At 33.3% G+C, this 19,016-nt stretch overlaps 1 protein-coding gene across 1 annotated transcript in view; it reads right to left on the reverse strand.

The window, feature by feature from the left end:
• The window catches only part of LOC127709121 (SCO-spondin-like), a 28,168-nt gene extending 13,672 nt beyond the window's left edge, over positions 1 to 14,496 (reverse strand). Inside the window, exons 1-4 of the mRNA XM_052214472.1 lie at positions 14,468 to 14,496; positions 10,253 to 10,321; positions 4,172 to 4,408; positions 3 to 1,033 (exon numbers count right to left, since the gene is read on the reverse strand). Of these exons, the coding sequence (XP_052070432.1) occupies positions 3 to 1,033; positions 4,172 to 4,408; positions 10,253 to 10,321; positions 14,468 to 14,486 (1,356 nt within the window). The 5' untranslated portion in view covers positions 14,487 to 14,496. The remainder of the gene's footprint in view (positions 1 to 2; positions 1,034 to 4,171; positions 4,409 to 10,252; positions 10,322 to 14,467) is intronic.
• Positions 14,497 to 19,016: the final 4,520 nt, after the last annotated feature.

A 19,016-nucleotide genomic window follows, 5' to 3' on the forward strand; every position in this document is an offset into this window, starting at 1 on the left:
ACTTCGTTGATTGGGGCCATCCTCATACCAGTTGGGAAGCCGTAGGTTTCATACTTGGCCTGCCCATAAAGGTAGCCACCAAAAATAGAAATAGGTGAACTATGTCTTACAACGTGAGAACCTTCTGGAATGATGATGTAGCCGGCTACATAATCTGTTCCTGCTATCTGGTGATATGTAGTTGAGCCGGGAAATGCAACACCGTTATGTAGTAAACCAGCTTTTTCGCTCTCTTTGACGATAAACATAAATTTACTGTTGTATGACCCGTATGAATATTTCGGTGTACTGAAGGTGTAATCTGCTCCATATTGTTCCATGGGAGGTATCAACATCAACATTGGATCAGACTCTTCGTTGCTTGATTGTTCACTCAAGCAGAATTGGAATACACTGATTGGTTTATCTGCAACGACTTTGGTGTATATTCCAGATGGTATTGTCTTTTGTACAAATTTTCCACTATTTGAGATAGTAAATGTTGAACTGTAACCTCCAGAAATTGTCACTTGTGTATTATCTTCACTAGCAATGAATTTGAAATAGTCTCCAGTTGTTCTTAAAGGAATTGGACAAGTGATAAATGTTTTGCCCCATGTACCTACATGTGTTAACATTTCTACAATGTGATCAGAGGACCCTCCAGAACCAATACTTGTTCTCTGATTTCCACCAAGCACTCCGACCGGTTTATTAGACTGAATTCTACTCCCAGTCAAATCGCCGTATGACTGTAATTGAAGAACTTCATATTTCTGCAGACTTGTTGTTAGTACATCACCGCTGTAATACGACTGACCATTGAATGTTATTTTGTCGTTAGCAATGTGGGTTGAGATCGTCACCGTAACTGTGGTACTATCTTCAACACCAATGATGTCAATCTGGCAATGATATGATGACGGGTACCAAGAAACCGTGTAGTAATCGTCACCAAGTACGTCAATCGGGAGTGCGAGATAAGCATCGCAAGAATAGTATTGTTTGTTTACTCCGTAGACTATTACATCATCATCCGCTGATATTTGGATACCTAGAACAAAATTATGACTACTACAATTTTATCATTCTATGTCCTTCATTTGTGTCAGAAAGCAAGGCTACACAGCAGTTATATATTTTCCTACCACTTTGCTGTGATCAATACGATTTTAATTTAAACCTCAGTATAAAGCTCAGATCCCGAAAATTTGGAACATCCAAAGATAAGTAAACAGATTGGAGCAATGCATACAAAGGGGTCTAAAACATTTGTATTTTGGAGAACATATATTTCCCGTTTGAATGGTTTTACGCTAGTAATTTTTGGGGCCCTTTATAGCTTGCTGTTTGGTGTGAGCCAAGGCTCCGTGTTGAAGACCGTACTTTGACCTATAATGGTTTACTTTTATAAATTTTGACTTGGATGGAGAGTTGTCTCATTGGCACTCATACCACATCTTCTTATATCTATATAAATATTCCTAGTCTTTAAATTGTTGTATATATTTCATTTGTTTAATGCAGGTTGTTGCATATTTTTAATTGAATAGTTGCATTGTTCGTCCAATCATATTTGTCGTGATTTTCACCAAATGGGAATTTTATTTATCTCCGAAAGTAAATAGTGTTTATATTATTTTAAATATACTTATGCAAGAATTTTGTAAAGGCCCATATACATAATATTTGCATAAAACTTGAAATGCTGAATTTTTCCCTGTCCCTGTGTAAGATACAGTACCTCTTTTTAATCAGCAAAAAGATTCATTGCCTATTTGAAAAGGAATAAGTCGTGGATAAAAAGTGTAACTATGAAGAAAACTTAATGTCTTCCAAATTTTATTATAAAAGGATATTTTATTTTAATAGATAATTATTTCCTATAGTTTAATTACACTGTTGCTTCTTGTTCATTTACTCAACATTTCATTTCCAAATTATTCATTGATTCTAATATATATGTATATATGAAAAATGCATGAACGTTTTAATTAGACGTTAATCCGCCTCTCACAAAAAGAACCCACTTAATTGTACAACTATTGCAAGTGATTGTCATAATTTTACACCTATTGTTTTTAAACAGTGTGTTAATGGCAAGATGCGATATAGAACCTCACGTTTTAAATTTGAACTGTCTCGACTGGAGAAATATCGTATCACACTCGCAAAATCTCTCTCTTCATATATATGTGAAAGATCGTTGACTAATATCTAGACGTTATGTATAGATTATTACATGGCATTTTTCATATCAGACCCTTTATCGGCCCTAGGTCATGATATCAGCCCAAGAGCCGCAGGCTCGAGGGCTGATATCATGAACGAGGGCCGATAAAGGGTCTGATATGATAAATGACATGTAATTATCTTTTTATCATATACTTCAACAGAAGAAATACAGACAAGAACTATTAATTAAAATTTTGTCTTTCCATGAATTTTTAGATAATAATTTACAGACAACCAAATACAAATGTCTTAACTTTTATTGTTTTTATTGATATTACAAGCATTTTATTTATCTTGTCACAACAATTAACATGTTCTTAGTTTGAAATTTGCTCCTCAACTATTTTGTGGAAAGTCTTAAATCACTTGCGGTTTTCCGCACTGTGTTGTCGTTTTCGAACAAATTTCCGGAAATGCACGACGTTGCATGTGATAAACGTCACGGAAATTAACGGAAAGGCATGTGATAACATTCCGGAAGCAGTCAATAAAGGTTCCTTTATCAGCCCGCTGAGGAAATTCTTAGGAAACTGATAAATAAACCTAGTAATCCTTTCATAGCCTTTTAATATTTTAAATGTTATTGAACTGTAAAATTTTAGTAATATTTTATACAAGTATATGATAAATATATATATATAAAACGTCTAGATATTAGTCAACGATCTTTCTTGCGAAGGCGTTGAATCGTTATGAAAAAACGATACTGTACTGAATAAAAAAATTATATATACGCCTAAAAAGTGTACAAAACAACACCACGATTATAAAAAAGGAAACAATAATTACAAGCATCAATAAGTATTTCGGATAACAGATATCCTTCATTAGTATGATGTAAAATGAATCTTATCAATATATGATAGAAAAGAGAATGCAAACGGGAAGTGTGTCAAAGAGACGACAACAACCCGACCAAAGAGCAGATCACAGCCCAATGTCACAAATGGGTCTTCAACGCTACGAGAAAATCCGGCACTCGGAGGCGGGCTTCAGCTTGATGTTTTCGACTAATGAGTTTAAACGTTCTTTTGATATCTTTCGCCTCTCATGTTTATTAAATTTGCCTACCATGTATTATCATAGTACTTCCTATATGTTTTTTGACTTATTATATATAAGAAGATGTGGTATGAGTGCCAATGAGACAACTCTCCATCCAAGTCAAAATTTATAAAAGTAAACCATTATAGGTCAAAGTACGGTCTTCAACACGGAGCCTTGGCTCACACCGAACAGCAAGCTATAAAGGGCCCCAAAAATTACTAGTGTAAAACCATTCAAACGGGAAACCAACGGTCTAATCTATAAAAAAAACGAGAAACGAGAAACAATTATGAACCACATCAACAAACGACAACTACTGACCATCATATTCCTGACTTAGGACAGGTGCAAACAATTGCAGCGGGTTTAAACGTTTTAATGGTACCAAACCTTCACCCTTATCTGAAACAATAGTGTAACATCACAACATAGAAAGACACACTATAAAATATCAATTGAAATGGCTTAACTCAATCATAAGACATATTAACACCAGTGAACATACACTGAACAAATAAATTTGATCTATGATACAATGTAAATACAAAATAAATGCATGCTTATGTGTGTCCGGCGGTTGAAAGCTCAGTAGAGCTTATGTTGTGGTAATTTGTTTTTGTAAATAATTTCGACTCATAAAATATAAGCTTAATTATTATTATTATTATTATTATTATTATTATTATCATTATTATTAACAAGCTTCAAAACCAAACCTACTAATCGTAAGAAAGTAAATGACAACTTCGAAAAATATATTTACTTTGGAAAATTACGAATTTTACCTTAATCTCAACTGAGATTACAGCTTTGAAATAATTCTGGTCTGGATACTTTAAATTATCTTCTACGTGTACATGTACGTATTACTATAAAAAATATTGATGTTGAAATTAGCTTATTAATATACCTTTAAAACTTTTTGTTGTTCCAAACATTCTCAAATCATTGTCCAAAAGCAGCTGCTTAACGTATCCAGAAGTGACAGTAAATTGCTCATTAATGGTTTGCGCGGTATAAAGCGGTGCTGTTACGTGTACATTTACCGTTGTGGTACGAGAAGTTGTAACAAAAAGTTCTGTGTCCAAATCTTTGCCGCTGTTTTCTCCAAAGGCAACAATAAACAACATTCCTCTGTTGTCAGGAGCTAAAACACGACACAAAATATAAATTTTCTTAACAATATAGCACATGCATGACACGCATATTGTAATAGATAGATTTCACCAGTAGTTGTCACATCATACATTGTATTATCGGCTATCACTACAACAGATACATTATTGATATGTGTTCCAGGTTGCCATTCAAAACCATTGTTTTGACGTAGAAGACCGTTAGGTAATCTGAAGTTATGCTATCCTTCAATATCAGCTAATTCGAATTCTCTTTTAGTTTTTACAACTTCGCTTAAAAAGACAAAGGTTGAGACTGTTTCGAATGGCACATTGATTTTCTGAGTTGGTATTTCAAAACGGGTTTCAGCATTGACGATACCAAATTCTTTATCCCTTCATATATATTAATATTATAAATGAAATTTCATGAACATAATTTTCTGAAGTACATTTGTTTGTAATATCAACATGTTTTGAAGTGAGAAAATTTTCAGTAAAAAAGCATGAATATCTGTGTCCGCGGATAAATTTCTGACTTGATGACGTATACCTATCAAAGATTAATGGATTGAGAGGCATCACCAGTTATGTTGCGTCATTGATCGACCAAGCAAGTATCATTTAGTATCAGAGGATTGAGGTATTAATATAGCTGATAACGTTAAACTTTGATATGCATAGATTATCGGGTTTTCTACACATTTGATATTGTAAAATATCAGCCGCGAGCCACAACGTTAATCTTTTAGGAGAGTGAGCGTAGCCAACGAGCAAAAAGTCGTCACAAGAGCTGAGCAGAGTGATACAGAGAGTGGGACGACCGATAAGGATACATTATCGTTAACATAGGGATAATATATGAAGGAATTTATTTTGTACTTTTGTTCTTATATAGAATAATGGTTTCGACAGTATTTTATGGAAGAAATGTTTGATAACTTTTTTAAAAATATTTCAAGTAAACGCATAGAACAGCAAAAAATTACTTTCCCTTCTTATTTGGTTTTGATGAAATACTTTTAAGGATTTGTGTCATGCAATGATACCTATAACCCATTCCAGTGCATACAATGTATATTCATTATAAATGTCATCATCGATGGTTTCAGGATACTGGTACATTTTGACATTGCGGTTGACAATTTCGACATAACAAGTCGTAATTACGACATCACTATGTCGTAAATACGACATAGCTATGTCGTAATAACGACATCGCTATATATATATAAAAGAATATGTATTATGATTGCCAAGAGACTAAATGACACAGAAATTAAGAACTATAGGTCATCATAATGCCCTCAATAATGAGAAAAGCCCCCGCATAGTCAGCTATAAAAGAGGGACGAAAGATACCAGAGGGAGAGTCCCCGAAATGACAGCTGTTTAACAATTTAATTCAAACGAGTGAAAATAACGGTTTTAATAATGTACAAACAAAGACCGAAACACGAATATGTAACACAGCAACAAATGACAACCACTGAATTTCAGACTCCTGACCGCTATCTGATAATAACGACAACCTTATAGTTTAACTTTTCACTTTTTGAAGCGATAGGAATTTCAAAATTGTCCCCAGTAAAGGCAAAGTTTGTAGCGTAAACAAATTCATCTTTTTTTTTTGAGAATATTGAACACTTTATGCAATCAAGCTTAATTAAAGTTATTCACTAGCACCTCAGACTTGCACATACTAGAACTTTATTTATAAATAAGTCAAATGAGACCCAGTTGAATAGGGGAGCAATTCAAGCTCCCTGGAGCCTCTAATTATGTTTGGCATTGCAGGTTCTGAATAAGATGAATTTTAAGCTTTTCCCAATAAAGACTATGTTAAACTTTGGACTCATAGTGCTCAGACTCACGGATCTCTGTATCTTCATGTGTACACACTTGAATCTTAATGTACTACTGAGGCTTGATGCAAATTATAACTGCATTGCTATTGTTGGTTCTTAATGAGATTCTTCAAGCGTCCTCCCCATTGAAGCCTTATTAAAACTTTGTACCCCAAGTTCTTTTAACCACTGTTCCCTAGGACAACTATTCCTACAAACTTAGAGGGAGGTTTGGGATCCCGCTAACATGTTTAACCCCGCCACATTCTTAATGTATGTATCTGTCCCAAGTCTTTAATTTACATATTTGTTTTTCGTTTATTTTTGTACATAAAATAGGCCGCTAGTTTTTCTCGTTTGAATTGTATTACATTTGTCATTTCGGGGCCTTTTATAGCTGACTATGCGGTATGGGCTGTGATCATTGTTGAAGGCCGTACGGTGACCTATAATTGTTAATGTCTGTGTCATTTGGTTTCTTGTGGAGAGTTGCGTTTTTGAACAAACCAGCGTATCCCAAAGCCTTGATAACCTCTGTAGGCCCCAAATAAGACGGAAAAAAAAATTGGAGAGAAAACTGAAAATAAATGGTTTCTAACCTCAGGGATATTAACCTTTGGCATGCTGATTTGTTTTCAGAAATTGTCTAAATTTCGAGTATTTGTAAAAATATGCAAATGATATGCAAATGAGCTGTACCCTGATGCTGATGCATACTGATTGCATTAAATCTAAGATAGCCAAGGGTTAATATCCCTGAGGTTAGAAACCATTTTTTTCAGTTTTCTCTCTAATTTTGATGTTTTTTTCGTCTTATTTGGGACCTACAGAGGTTATCAAGGCCTTGGGATACGCTAGTTTGTTAAAAAACGCAACTCTCAACAAGAAACCAAATGACACAGAAATTTACAATTAAAGTCACCGTACGGCCTTCAACAATGATCACAGCCCATACCGCATAGTCAGCTATAAAAGGCCCCGAAATGACAAAGGTAATACAATTCAAACGAGAAAAACTAGCGGCCTATTTTATGTACAAAAATAAACGAAAAACAAATATGTAAATTAAAGACTTGGGACATACACATACATAAAGAATGTGGCGGGGTTAAACATGTTAGCGGGATCCTAAAACCTCCCCTTAATTTTGTAGGAATAGTTGCCCTGGGGAACAGTGGTTAAAAGAACTTGGGTTACAAAGTTTTAATAGGGCTTCAATGGGGAGGACGCTTGAAGAATCTCATTAAGAACCAACAATAGCAATGCAGTAATAATTTGCATCAAGCCTCAGTAGTTACTGTACATTAAGATTCAAGTGTGTACAAATGAAGGTACAGAGATCCGTGGGTCTGAGCACTATGAGTTCAAAGTTTAACATAGTCTTTATTGGGAAAAGCTTAAAATTCATCTTATTCAGAACCTGGAATGGAAATGCAGGACTTCATAATTTACACAAATCTGTACATGCCAAACATAATTAGAGGCTCCTAGGAGCTTGAATTGCTCCCCTATTCAACTGGGTCTCATTTGACTTGATTATAAATAAAGTTCTAGTATGTGCAAGTCTGAGGTGCTAGTGAATAACTTTAATTAAGCTTGATTGCATATAGTATTCATTATTCTAAAAAAAAAAAGATGAATTTGTTTCCGCTACAAACTTTGCCTTTACTGACAACCATTTTGAAATGCCTATCGCATCAAAAAAGTGAAAAGTTAAACTATAAGGTTGCCGTTATTATCACATAGCGGTCAGGAGTCTGTAATTCAGTGGTTGTCATTTGTTGCTGTGTTACATATTCGTTTTTCGGTCTTTGTTTGTACATTATTAAAACCGTTATTTTCACTCGTTTGAATTAAATTATTAAACAGCTGTCATGTCGGGGACTCTCCCTCTGGTATCTTTCGTCCCTCTTTTATAGCTGACTATGCGGGGGCTTTTCTCATTATTGAGGGCATTATGATGACCTATAGTTGTGAATTTCTGTGTCATTAAGTCTCTTGGCAATCATAATACATATTCTTCTATATATATATATCGATGTCGTTATTACGACATAGTGATGTCGTAATTACGACATCATTTTTTTTTTAATGGCCCTTATCGGCTTCCGTAGTATGTACTATCAACGACAAAAAAATAATTTTGTTGACGTCACAAGTTGTCAAACTTTTACTGTCTACATCTTTTTAGTTGGCGTCTTTGTTAGATTTATTTGTGTTTGTTTGAATTTTTTAGTCAGTTGTGTTGTATGTCTGTGATGTATGTTTACACAGTTTTGGCTACTGTGTCCCAATTATTGTCTAATGTCTTTTGGGGTTGCTCACCCAATTTTTTTCAATATAACGGAACTATAAACAACTGCCATACAAGTGGGAGGTTTAGCTAGCTATAAAACCAGGTTAACACACCATTTTCTTTGGAAAATGCCTGTACAAAATCAGGAATATGACAGTTGTTTTACACTTGTTCCGTTTATTGATAGCGTTTGATTTTGTCAGTTTTTATGGACTTCCCCCTTTTTTAATTAGCCTTGGAGTTCATTATTTTTTTTATACTATTTGTAAAGTAATTTGGCGGTAAATGTTGAAGATCCGGGCATTTTGATACACATTTGCAAATTAGGTTTTACATGTTTGATGCCACTCGTGAAATGAAATAAAGTGTACCAGAGAGACAAAGAAATATAATACAACTGTACTTCCAACAGATTGTTGGTTTTGGTTATAAATGTTCTTTATACATTTTTTTATAATTAAAAAATAAAAAATTGTCAAAAACTATTTAGGTATATAAAAAATAATCAATATCAAAATAAGAAGATGTGGTATGTTGCCAATGAGACAACTCTCCACCAGAGATCAAATGACGCAGAAATTAGCAACTATAAGTCACCGTATGGCCTTTGGCACTGAGTAAAACCCATATCGTATAGCTAGCTATAAAAGGCCCCGATATAACAAATGTGATACAATTCAAATGAGAAATCTAACGGCCTGATTTATGTACAAAACAATGAACGAAAAACAAACATTATATACAGCAACAAACGGCAACCACTGAGTTACAGGCTCCTGACTTGGGACAGGCACATATAAGAATGTGGCAGGGTTAAACGTGTGTGCTGGCACCCAACCCTCCCCTAACCTGGGCCAGCGGTGTAACAGCACAACATATGAGCGACTTTATAAAATACCAGGAGTCGGTTTCACAAAAAAAATTACGACTAAGATTGATCGTAAGTATACTGAATTGTTCATGACTTGAGATCAATCTTAGTCGTAAGTATTTTTGTGAAACCGACTCCTGAATGTAACATATTAAGATGGGAGCATGGTAAGATTAAGAAAAAGTATGATGTGTTGCTTTTTAAATTATTTCCGGTAAATATTTCCAACTAATCAAACAACCTAAAACGACAGTGTTGGAATAAAAAGGTCTACACTGTAGATTTTAAGCAAAACGGACAACCACCGCATACTATATACCCAAGCATGACTCACATGAGTATAGAATCATCGACACTTAGACTTCTCTAGTCTTGTTTTCGAGGGAAGGTGTTTGTTTGACTGTGTCCAATAGGATTGCTAATATTCATTGATTTCTTTAGTCATTGATCAGACAGTGCCTAGAACCTGTCTCTTTTTGTAGTTATCCTTTTCGACCCTCTGTGTCTTAATGTCATCCGAATAAACATTACGTCAGTTAGATTATTATAGCATACATTAGATTTGTGTCTGCAGTTAATTTTGGCATAGTGTACAGCATATTTTGATCTGTGTTACCTACTGCATCTTTAGTTATGATAGCCGGTAAATAAACTCATCATAGACACCAGGCTTAACAGTGTGTACGCCAGACACGAGTTTCGTCTTTTAAAGACTCACCAGTGACGCTCGAATTAAAAAAAGTTACAAAGGCAAATTAAAGTATGAAGTTGGAGAGTATTGATGACTCATACCATATGAAGTTTTCTCATAAAGATATAATTAACGAACTAAGTTCACAAACTACTGCTATTATCAACCAACCTCCTGATTCAGAGACATCCATCATCATGGCTATGCACACAAGTAGCAGAGTCGCTGCAGACCCGACACCTGTGAAAAGGATTACAAGTTAACTGTATTGAAACGGAAACTACAATGTTAGTTGATACAAGGGAACATTTTTATGTGGTACGTATCTCTGTTTCTGCATATATTATTACCTTAAGTGAAATCCTTGATTAAGGTTCAAATCTTAGTCACAGAAGCTATCCACCATATAATGCTTACATTGGGTTTAAACTGAGGTTCAAGTGAATCATGTAACAAACAAAAAATGAGAAAAGAGAAACTTTTAAAATAATGTATAGATATTTCTATTATGCATATATTATTACCTTAAGTGAAATCCTTGATTAAGGTTCAAATCTTAGTCACAGAAGCTATCCACCATATAATGCTTACATTGGGTTTAAACTGAGGTTCAAGTGAATCATGTAACAAACAAAAAATGAGAAAAGAGAAACTTTTAAAATAATGTATAGATATTTCTATTATGCATATATTATCATTCAGATTCTTAGTATTTTTTATAAAGGGTGGTTTAACTAATACTAATATTCAGGAGGTTTTATTTAATGAATGATAAGCTCTGTAAATTTTAAAACCGGACCAAATGATGCCATAGCTGGTGATATGGGCTGGAAACCACCATGCGTTAAACCACCATGCGTTAAACAATGGACATTGGGCTAGGTGTTCCATAATGGACCCACACAGGATAAATTTTAAGATTTTTAAATGGTCCATACGAAAGTGCAATACTAAAATTAAGAATTGGAGCTTTAGAGTTATAGAGATGTTAAAATTGTATAATTATGAGCAATATTGTAATTTTGAATTAAATGTATTGAACAAAAATAGTATTAAACAAATTGAGGAAGATGTATTTAATAAGTTTAAGTCAAACTGGTGTACAAGAGTTGCTGCGTATGCAGAGGGAAGTAAATGAGGACTTACAAATTGTTTAAAAATAATTATTGTACTGAAAATTATTTGAAAAATATTCTGTCAATTGAAAACAGAAGTGAGTTTGCAAGATTTAGATGTGGGGTAGCTCCACTAAAAATAGAAACTGGAAGGTATGAAAGAAAAGAAGTCCACGAGAGGACATGTTTTAACTGTAGCTCTACTATTGAAGATGAACTTCATGTCATTTCAAAATGCCCATTATATGTAGATTTAAGACAAATCATGATACATGAAGCTATACATTTTAATGAATGTTTTAATATGGAGGCTTTGATCTGTCGTCTTGAAGTCGAGTTGCCGAGATAATTAAGTCGACTTGCCGAGATAATTATCTCAACAAGTCGACCTACGTTTTGCATTAAGTCGACTTAATCACATCTTATGTCAACTTGCCGAGATATTTATCACGACAGGTCGACATAATTATCTCGACAAGTCGACTTAGAATATCTCGGCAACTCGTCCTAAAGTAGAGATGTACGGAAGCGTTAGGTATCTTTTTTTGTTGTTGTTACTATCGAATTGTTGCGTTATATCATACTTATCGATATATTTTATGTCGCTTGTGTGGCGATACCGCAATAAGTTATGAAAAATATTGCGAAATATTGTGTTATATCAAAACAATACGATATAAAAAATATTGACTTGAAGTAGATGTCGATATATTTATGTCGATACAAATCATAATCGAATTTGATTATATCGATTAAAATGACAATCAATTTTATAAATATATTTATCTTAATACTTCGAAAACAATACCGTTATATGTTTCTTATATTACGATATATCGATATACTAGAAATGATTTGTTGCGTTATTTCGACATACATGTATATCGATTTAATATATAGAATGTTTGACACCGGCGGGCTTGATACGGTGCTTTTGGTCCGGGATTCGCTTTTTGTCCGATAATTTTGCTTTTTATCCGACACTTTTGCTTTTTTTTCGTTGCTTTCGGTCCGTAAAAAGCAAAACGGACCGAAAGCAACGGACAAAAAGCAAAAGTGTCGGGCGAAAAGCAAACTTATCTGACAAAAAGCAAAACGGACCAAAAGCAAGGAACAAAAAGTAAAAGTGTCGGACAAAAAGCAAAATTATCAGACAAAAGGCAAAAGAGGACAAAAAGGAAATCCCGGACCAAAAGCACCGTATCAAGCGCGCTGGTGTCAATCATTCTATATATTAAAATCGATATATGTCAAAATAACGCTACAAATCATTTTCTAGTATATCGATATATCGTACTATAAGAAACATATAACGGTATTCATCTCGAAATATTGAGATAAATATATTTACAAAATTGATTGTCACTTTTAATCGATATAATTAAATTCGATTATAATTTGTATCGACATAAATATATCGAAATCTACTTCAAGTCAATGTTTGTTATATCGAATTGTTTTGATATAACACAATATTTCGCAATATTTTTCATAATTTATTGCGGTATCGCCACACAATTCGACATAAAATATATCGATAAGTATGATATAACGCAACAAGTCAATAGCAACAACAACAAAAAAAAAGATACCTTTACGCTTCCGTAGAGATGAATGCCCACATCTGCCGTCGTGTTGTCGTGTTGTCGAGATAATTAAGTCGACTTGCCGAGATAATTACCTCAACAAGTCGACTAACGTTTTGCATTAAGTCGACTTAATCACATCTTATGTCGTCTTGTCGTGATAATTACCTCGGCAAGTGGACATGAGATGTGATTAAGTCGACTTAACGCAAAACGTAAGTCGACTTGTTGAGATAGTTATCTTGGCAAGTCGACTTAATTTTCTCGGCAACTCGACTTCACGGCGGCAGATGTGGGCATTCATCTCGACTTCAGGACGAGTTGCCGAGATATTCTAAGTCGACTTGTCGAGATAATTATGTCGACTTGTCGTGATAAATATCTCGGCAAGTCGATATAAGATGTGATTAAGTCGACTTAATGCAAAACGTAAGTCGACTTGTTCAGATAATTATCTCGACAAGTCGACTTAATTATCTCGGCAACTCGACTTCACGACGGCAGATCAAAGCCTACATATTTTAACCTACTATCAGATAGTAAAAAAATTATATTTTTATTTAATAACGACAATGTTGCTGCTATAGTTGCCAAAACCTGCAACAATATTTTATTGAGAATGAACGGTATTTTATTTCACTAGTTCTTAAAGAAACAAATGTTTTACTCTCATTTAATATAGATGGACACTGTAAATTTTAAATGTAAATGTGTAAAAATATGTTTATATGTATAAATTGTGTCTTAAAAGTCTCTCATACATCTTTTTAAGATTGGTGCATACAATGCAAATGTTTTAATGTTTTATGTTTATTTCTGTGAATCTCGTTTTATGTTTGTATGTGGTGAGACTATAATGAAATATTGAATCCTGAATCCTGAATCTAAAATAAATAAATCACTATCAAACAAAAATGTGTTTTTTTTTTTCTCTCCAAAATTTAATTGAACACTAGGGCGAAGTATGTCCCTTTCACATTAATTAAAAGGAATAATCTGGCACAATTTGCCCGTTTAATTTGTGTCCAATTGGGAGAAACTAATTAGTTAACATATGTTAACAAATAATAATAATAATAAATTTATTTTATTATAGTGTCAGTTAACAGTACTTGTTCAGCAGGAACTGCTTAGCTGACATAACTGCGTTTGAAATTTGTGCTATTCCTTGATCTATCGTGGACTAATTATGCCTACATGACATAAAACTAATCAGTTTATCTATTTACATTAGGGGCCTCGGTGGCCGAGTGGTCTAAGTAGTTACTACTGTAATCACTAGCCAGTCAACACTGAGGTTGTGAGTTCGAACCCCGCTCGTGCGGGTGCACTCGACTCCAATCTTAATTGACTAGGATTGTCAGTTTTCCTATCGAAGGTCGGTGGTTTTCTCCGGGCGCTCCGGCTTCCTCCACCAATAAAAACTGGCCGCCACGAAATAGCCCAAAAGCGGTGCTTAAAAGTGGCGTTAAAACACCAAAAATCAAATCTATTTACATTAAGATAGAAATATTATAAAAGTTTATTTATTTCAGTTGTGGATTATCATTCATCTTGAATTATTAGTGTCCACTAGAATATCCATTAAAATATGATTTGTTAATATAAAACCTGTTTGCCTCTTTCTTTTCTTTTTTTTTTTCTTTTTTTCTTTCCTTTTTCTTAACACAAATAAAATGAATTACCTGTTCCCATAATGAGCATGGTGGCGTTACAGACGAATTTTTCTTGTTTGGAGAAATAAGACGTTTAGCACATTTTTATACAAAGATTAACTGTAATTATGTCAGATTAAAATTTTGTGCTATACTTTAATTAGTCGTCTTTATTCATTGTGTTAAATTAAAAGACATAGTTTGTTTCTAATATAAATAAAATCCAGTCTAATTTCTACCCTAAAGATTTGGCACGATTAATTACTACAAGAATAACAATCGACGTGAAATACCATCTTAACCTTGGTCAGCATTGGATTAATAACTATATTTATATTATTTGAACAATAGTTGCATTTATTTACACTTATAGGATATTCTCCAAATTTTCAGTGAAGAATGCTTCAAAATATGCGTTTTGCAAATAACGCTTCGTCTCACGGGTATAACTTTCCAAGTATTTGTTACTAAGGTATTGGGATTATTTACTTAATTTTAACAACAAATTCACAGTTCATAAGTTGCTTTATGTTAGTTAGTAAAATGCAAGGCTCATATCAATTTCTTAGTTTTCATAAGACTGGTCTTGTTATTGTTTACTTTTATGTTTCGATAAATTTATGTTTACATTCAACTTATAAAAATATGACATTAACGCTTCTTCTTTGGAAGAAACAATTAATATTATACTAAAATTAAAGACATGCAACAAAGAAATAGTAAAACAGAGTGTTGTTGATAGGGTACAAAGTACTCATGAACTTAAAGATATATTTTTTCTTTTGGATGTTGATTAAAATATAGTGACCTACATTGTATACGAACTACTTAAACCATTTGTCAAAAAAATCAGATTAATAACAATCCTGTTAATCTTCTTAACTTCATATGTATATGAATATTTTTAAAACATGTTAAATGTAGTATGGTGGTATAAGATATCTACTTATATTAATCATCTACTGACAATGAATATTGGTAGTCTGCTAGTAAGTAACGCTTTCGTCATTTATGATTTAAATTAATTGTTTTCCAATAAATAAATTAATTAATTAATTAATTAATTAATCAATCAATCAATCAAAAAATTGACCAATCAATAAATCAATCAATGATCAATAATTCAATAAATAAATGAATAAATAAATAGATAAATAAATTATTATATTATATTATTATATATATTTTATATATATTATATATAGCTATACTAATTAAATAAACGTTTAAGGTATCAAAAGTCATGAAATTTCCGAATGCAAATACGTTAAATGTATAAAAAGTCATGACATTTCCGAATGCAATGGTTACAGGTTTTCTGATGCAACATTTCTGATACATTTTCCCAAGCCAACATTTCTGATGCAAAGGTTTTTTAAATTTCAGGATCGCCAGAAAATAAAGATTTTTTTTAATATGTTGTTCATTCACCCAAAGACATGAACTATGCATCTAGCTATACTGCTATATATTTTATCGAACATTTATTTTCAACTTCGACTGAATTTTACTTGAATGCCGTTGTAAAAGTGCGTTTAATAGTGGAGCAGATGGCAGATTGCTAAAAAATAATTCAATTCAATTCAAATTCTTTATTTAACCTCAGACACATTTTAAAAGTGTACAAGAGGACAATAAACTAACATTGTATACATAAATGATGGCAGGCAAGACTGACAAAGTACAGAGAAAATACAGTAAAATCGAACATATGATATCATGCGTCAACACACTATTGAAATTCAATCTGATACATGGTTTTTCTAAAAATACTTCGAGATTTTTTTCAGGAACAATGACAGGTTTTTGTATAGTCGAACATGACATAAAGATAACATATTTTTCATTTTTATCTGACTTGGATTTTTACTATAGTAACTAGGTACATATGTTTTTCTAAGTTTTACAAATGGTGGAAATACACATTGGAATAAATAATGAAATTCATTCCCGATTCCGTTTTTGCAAAGGTTACAAATTATATTCTCTTTAGGTATCCCGGCCCATCTTCCAGTTTCTATAGGAAATCTAATATTTGCAAATCTGAATTTAGTAATGAATACCCTTTCATGTCCCTCGAGATTCATCAAATATTTTTCCAATTCAAACTTGTTTTTGAATAGAGAATAGAATTCTCCCCTTGAAGAATTTTGAATCTGAAATACCCAATGCTGAATGAATTGATCGGTTAGTCTTTGTCTTATATTTAATTTAAGCTGGTTTTTATCCATATAGTTTTATGTAATTCAAACATTACTTCTTACATAATTGTTGATAATTTATGATCATTTATCAATGAATTATTCCAAAAAGACAACATTTTTTGTTTCATTACAATTTCTAAAGGATATCTCCCAGCTTCACCATAAACCATGTAGTTAGGTGTGGTGTTTCTTATTTTCAGTATTTTTTTGCAAAATTGAAGATGCATTTTTTCTATACAATTTTTATTTTCATCAAGATTCAAAATATCTATAATACTGTCATCTGGAATAATGTAATCAGATTACACACTAGTTTTGGAATTAAAATCACCAATCAAACCATATTCTAGTTTTTCTTTTTTCAAAAATAACATCAGTTCATTTTCAATTTCGTCAAACGCTTCAACATTTGAGTACTTAGTATTTTCAGGTGGTATGTATATGCAACCCAATAAAATATCTGTCTTTAGATTAAAAAGCAATTTTGAAATCTGCATCCAATAAACAAATTGACAGTCAGTTTCATGAACTGTAATATACTTTTCAAATATTTTTTGTAAACAATTGCTATACCACCTGACGCTTCTTGGAATTTGTTTCTGTTTTTAGTTTTACGAACAAAGGCAGATCAAGAATATAAAATTCAGTTAGTTTAGTTTCTACAAATAAAAGAATATCATTTTTGTTTATAAGATCAACAAACTCTGGACATAACAATTTAGATTTTATACCACAAATGTTTAATAAGCAACATTTCAAGTCATTCACATTGCATGGTTGTCCTCCTGTACTGTACCCCTAACTTCTTATCCTATCACGGTTTTCCGATCTAGGGGGGATGGGGGTAGTACCGCTTATAGTCGATGTAAAGTTTATCGTCCCGTAAGACAGCATGGTGGTTCTTACTTCTTGCGTCTTTCAGAATTGGTATCAGTTGTCTTCGTCTGTCGGCTACTTCGAAGGGAAATTGCTCATAGACAGAATATCTAGGATTTTCTCGTAACTTGTCTCTGGCGATTACAAGAACTCTGTCCCTGTCCTTGCGCCTTGAATTTGGCAACAATACTTCTGGGAGTACCATCTGTTTTTGGCTTAAGCCTATGGACTACATGGAAGTTGATGTTATCCTTAATTTTTAGCACTTCACCCATGAATTCTTTGACTTTAGCTTCAGCGTCTCTAGTTCGTTATAATTTTCAACGTCAGCTATGCCTTTGAAAATTAAATTGTCCCTCATTGATCTTGTTTGAGACTCAACCACTCTCTCCCTCAATGCATTGTTCTCCTGACTTATTTGCTGATTTTCATATTCGACACGAGCAAGTCTATCTCGAAATTCATTTGTCTGTTTCCCGTAATTTTCCATACTTGAGTTTACTTAATAGTTGTAAATTGACTCTTAATATCTCCAATGTCTTTGTCAAGTGACTTACAGTGACTTTCAGTACTCAACATTCGGTTACATAAGTCATCTAGAATGTTTAATTTGGACAGTTTTTCGTTGACTTCAACCATGAATCTGTCTAGACGTTCATAAAATGGCATAGGTGGAGACTGCGAGAATGATAGTTGTTGTGGGAGGAGTGCCGGTTGAAAAGGTGTCTGTCTGTACATTAGCTGGTGTCGGATGAGGGGCCTGCATTTGAATAGGTACTGTAGACGGACTATATGGAGAATCATGAATGCCTTGACCACATTATGCCTGATGAGCAGCACTATATGCTCCACAAATCGTAAAGTCATTTTGAGGAGTTGTGAGTTGTGTTGTCGTTGCATTTGCGGTTGCCGCCATTTTTGTAGGTCTCGTAGCTGGGGACGGGGTACTTGTGCCACTTCGATTCCTTTTTTTACTTGTTTCCATTGAAATCACCACATAAATTTACTAGTTTCATTATATTGAATCTAATCACTACTGTTTCCCATTATTGATTTATCCTTTACTTGTCCAAAATCAACAGTAATCACCATTGTGTACACCTGAGTTTTCTCACGACTCCTACCTGCCCGCCATCTTGCTTGTCTGTATGCTGTATATGTAATAAATCGTTTTGTTCAAAAAGGAGTGTTAAAAGACATATAACAGAGCAACACAACAATCGCTAAATCGAATGTAATGTCTGTAAAGCTTCTTTCAAGCGCAGAAGCTTTTATACAGCACATCAGTTAAAATGTTTTACAAAGGAAAGTGAATGCAATGCAAATAACAATAATTTATGAAATGTCATCATTTATTTCACATGTTTCAGGATATTAAACTGGAATTACCAGCAAGCATATGTAGAAAATTAGAAAATGATGAACAAGTAAGTAAGCTTAAATCAGTTGACCTCATAATAATTATAAAATGTTATATGTAGAATAAATTTGAAAATTTT

This window comes from Mytilus californianus, unplaced genomic scaffold (genome assembly GCF_021869535.1).
Source record: "Mytilus californianus isolate M0D057914Y unplaced genomic scaffold, xbMytCali1.0.p SCAF_7, whole genome shotgun sequence".
Lineage (NCBI taxonomy): Eukaryota > Metazoa > Mollusca > Bivalvia > Mytilida > Mytilidae > Mytilus > Mytilus californianus.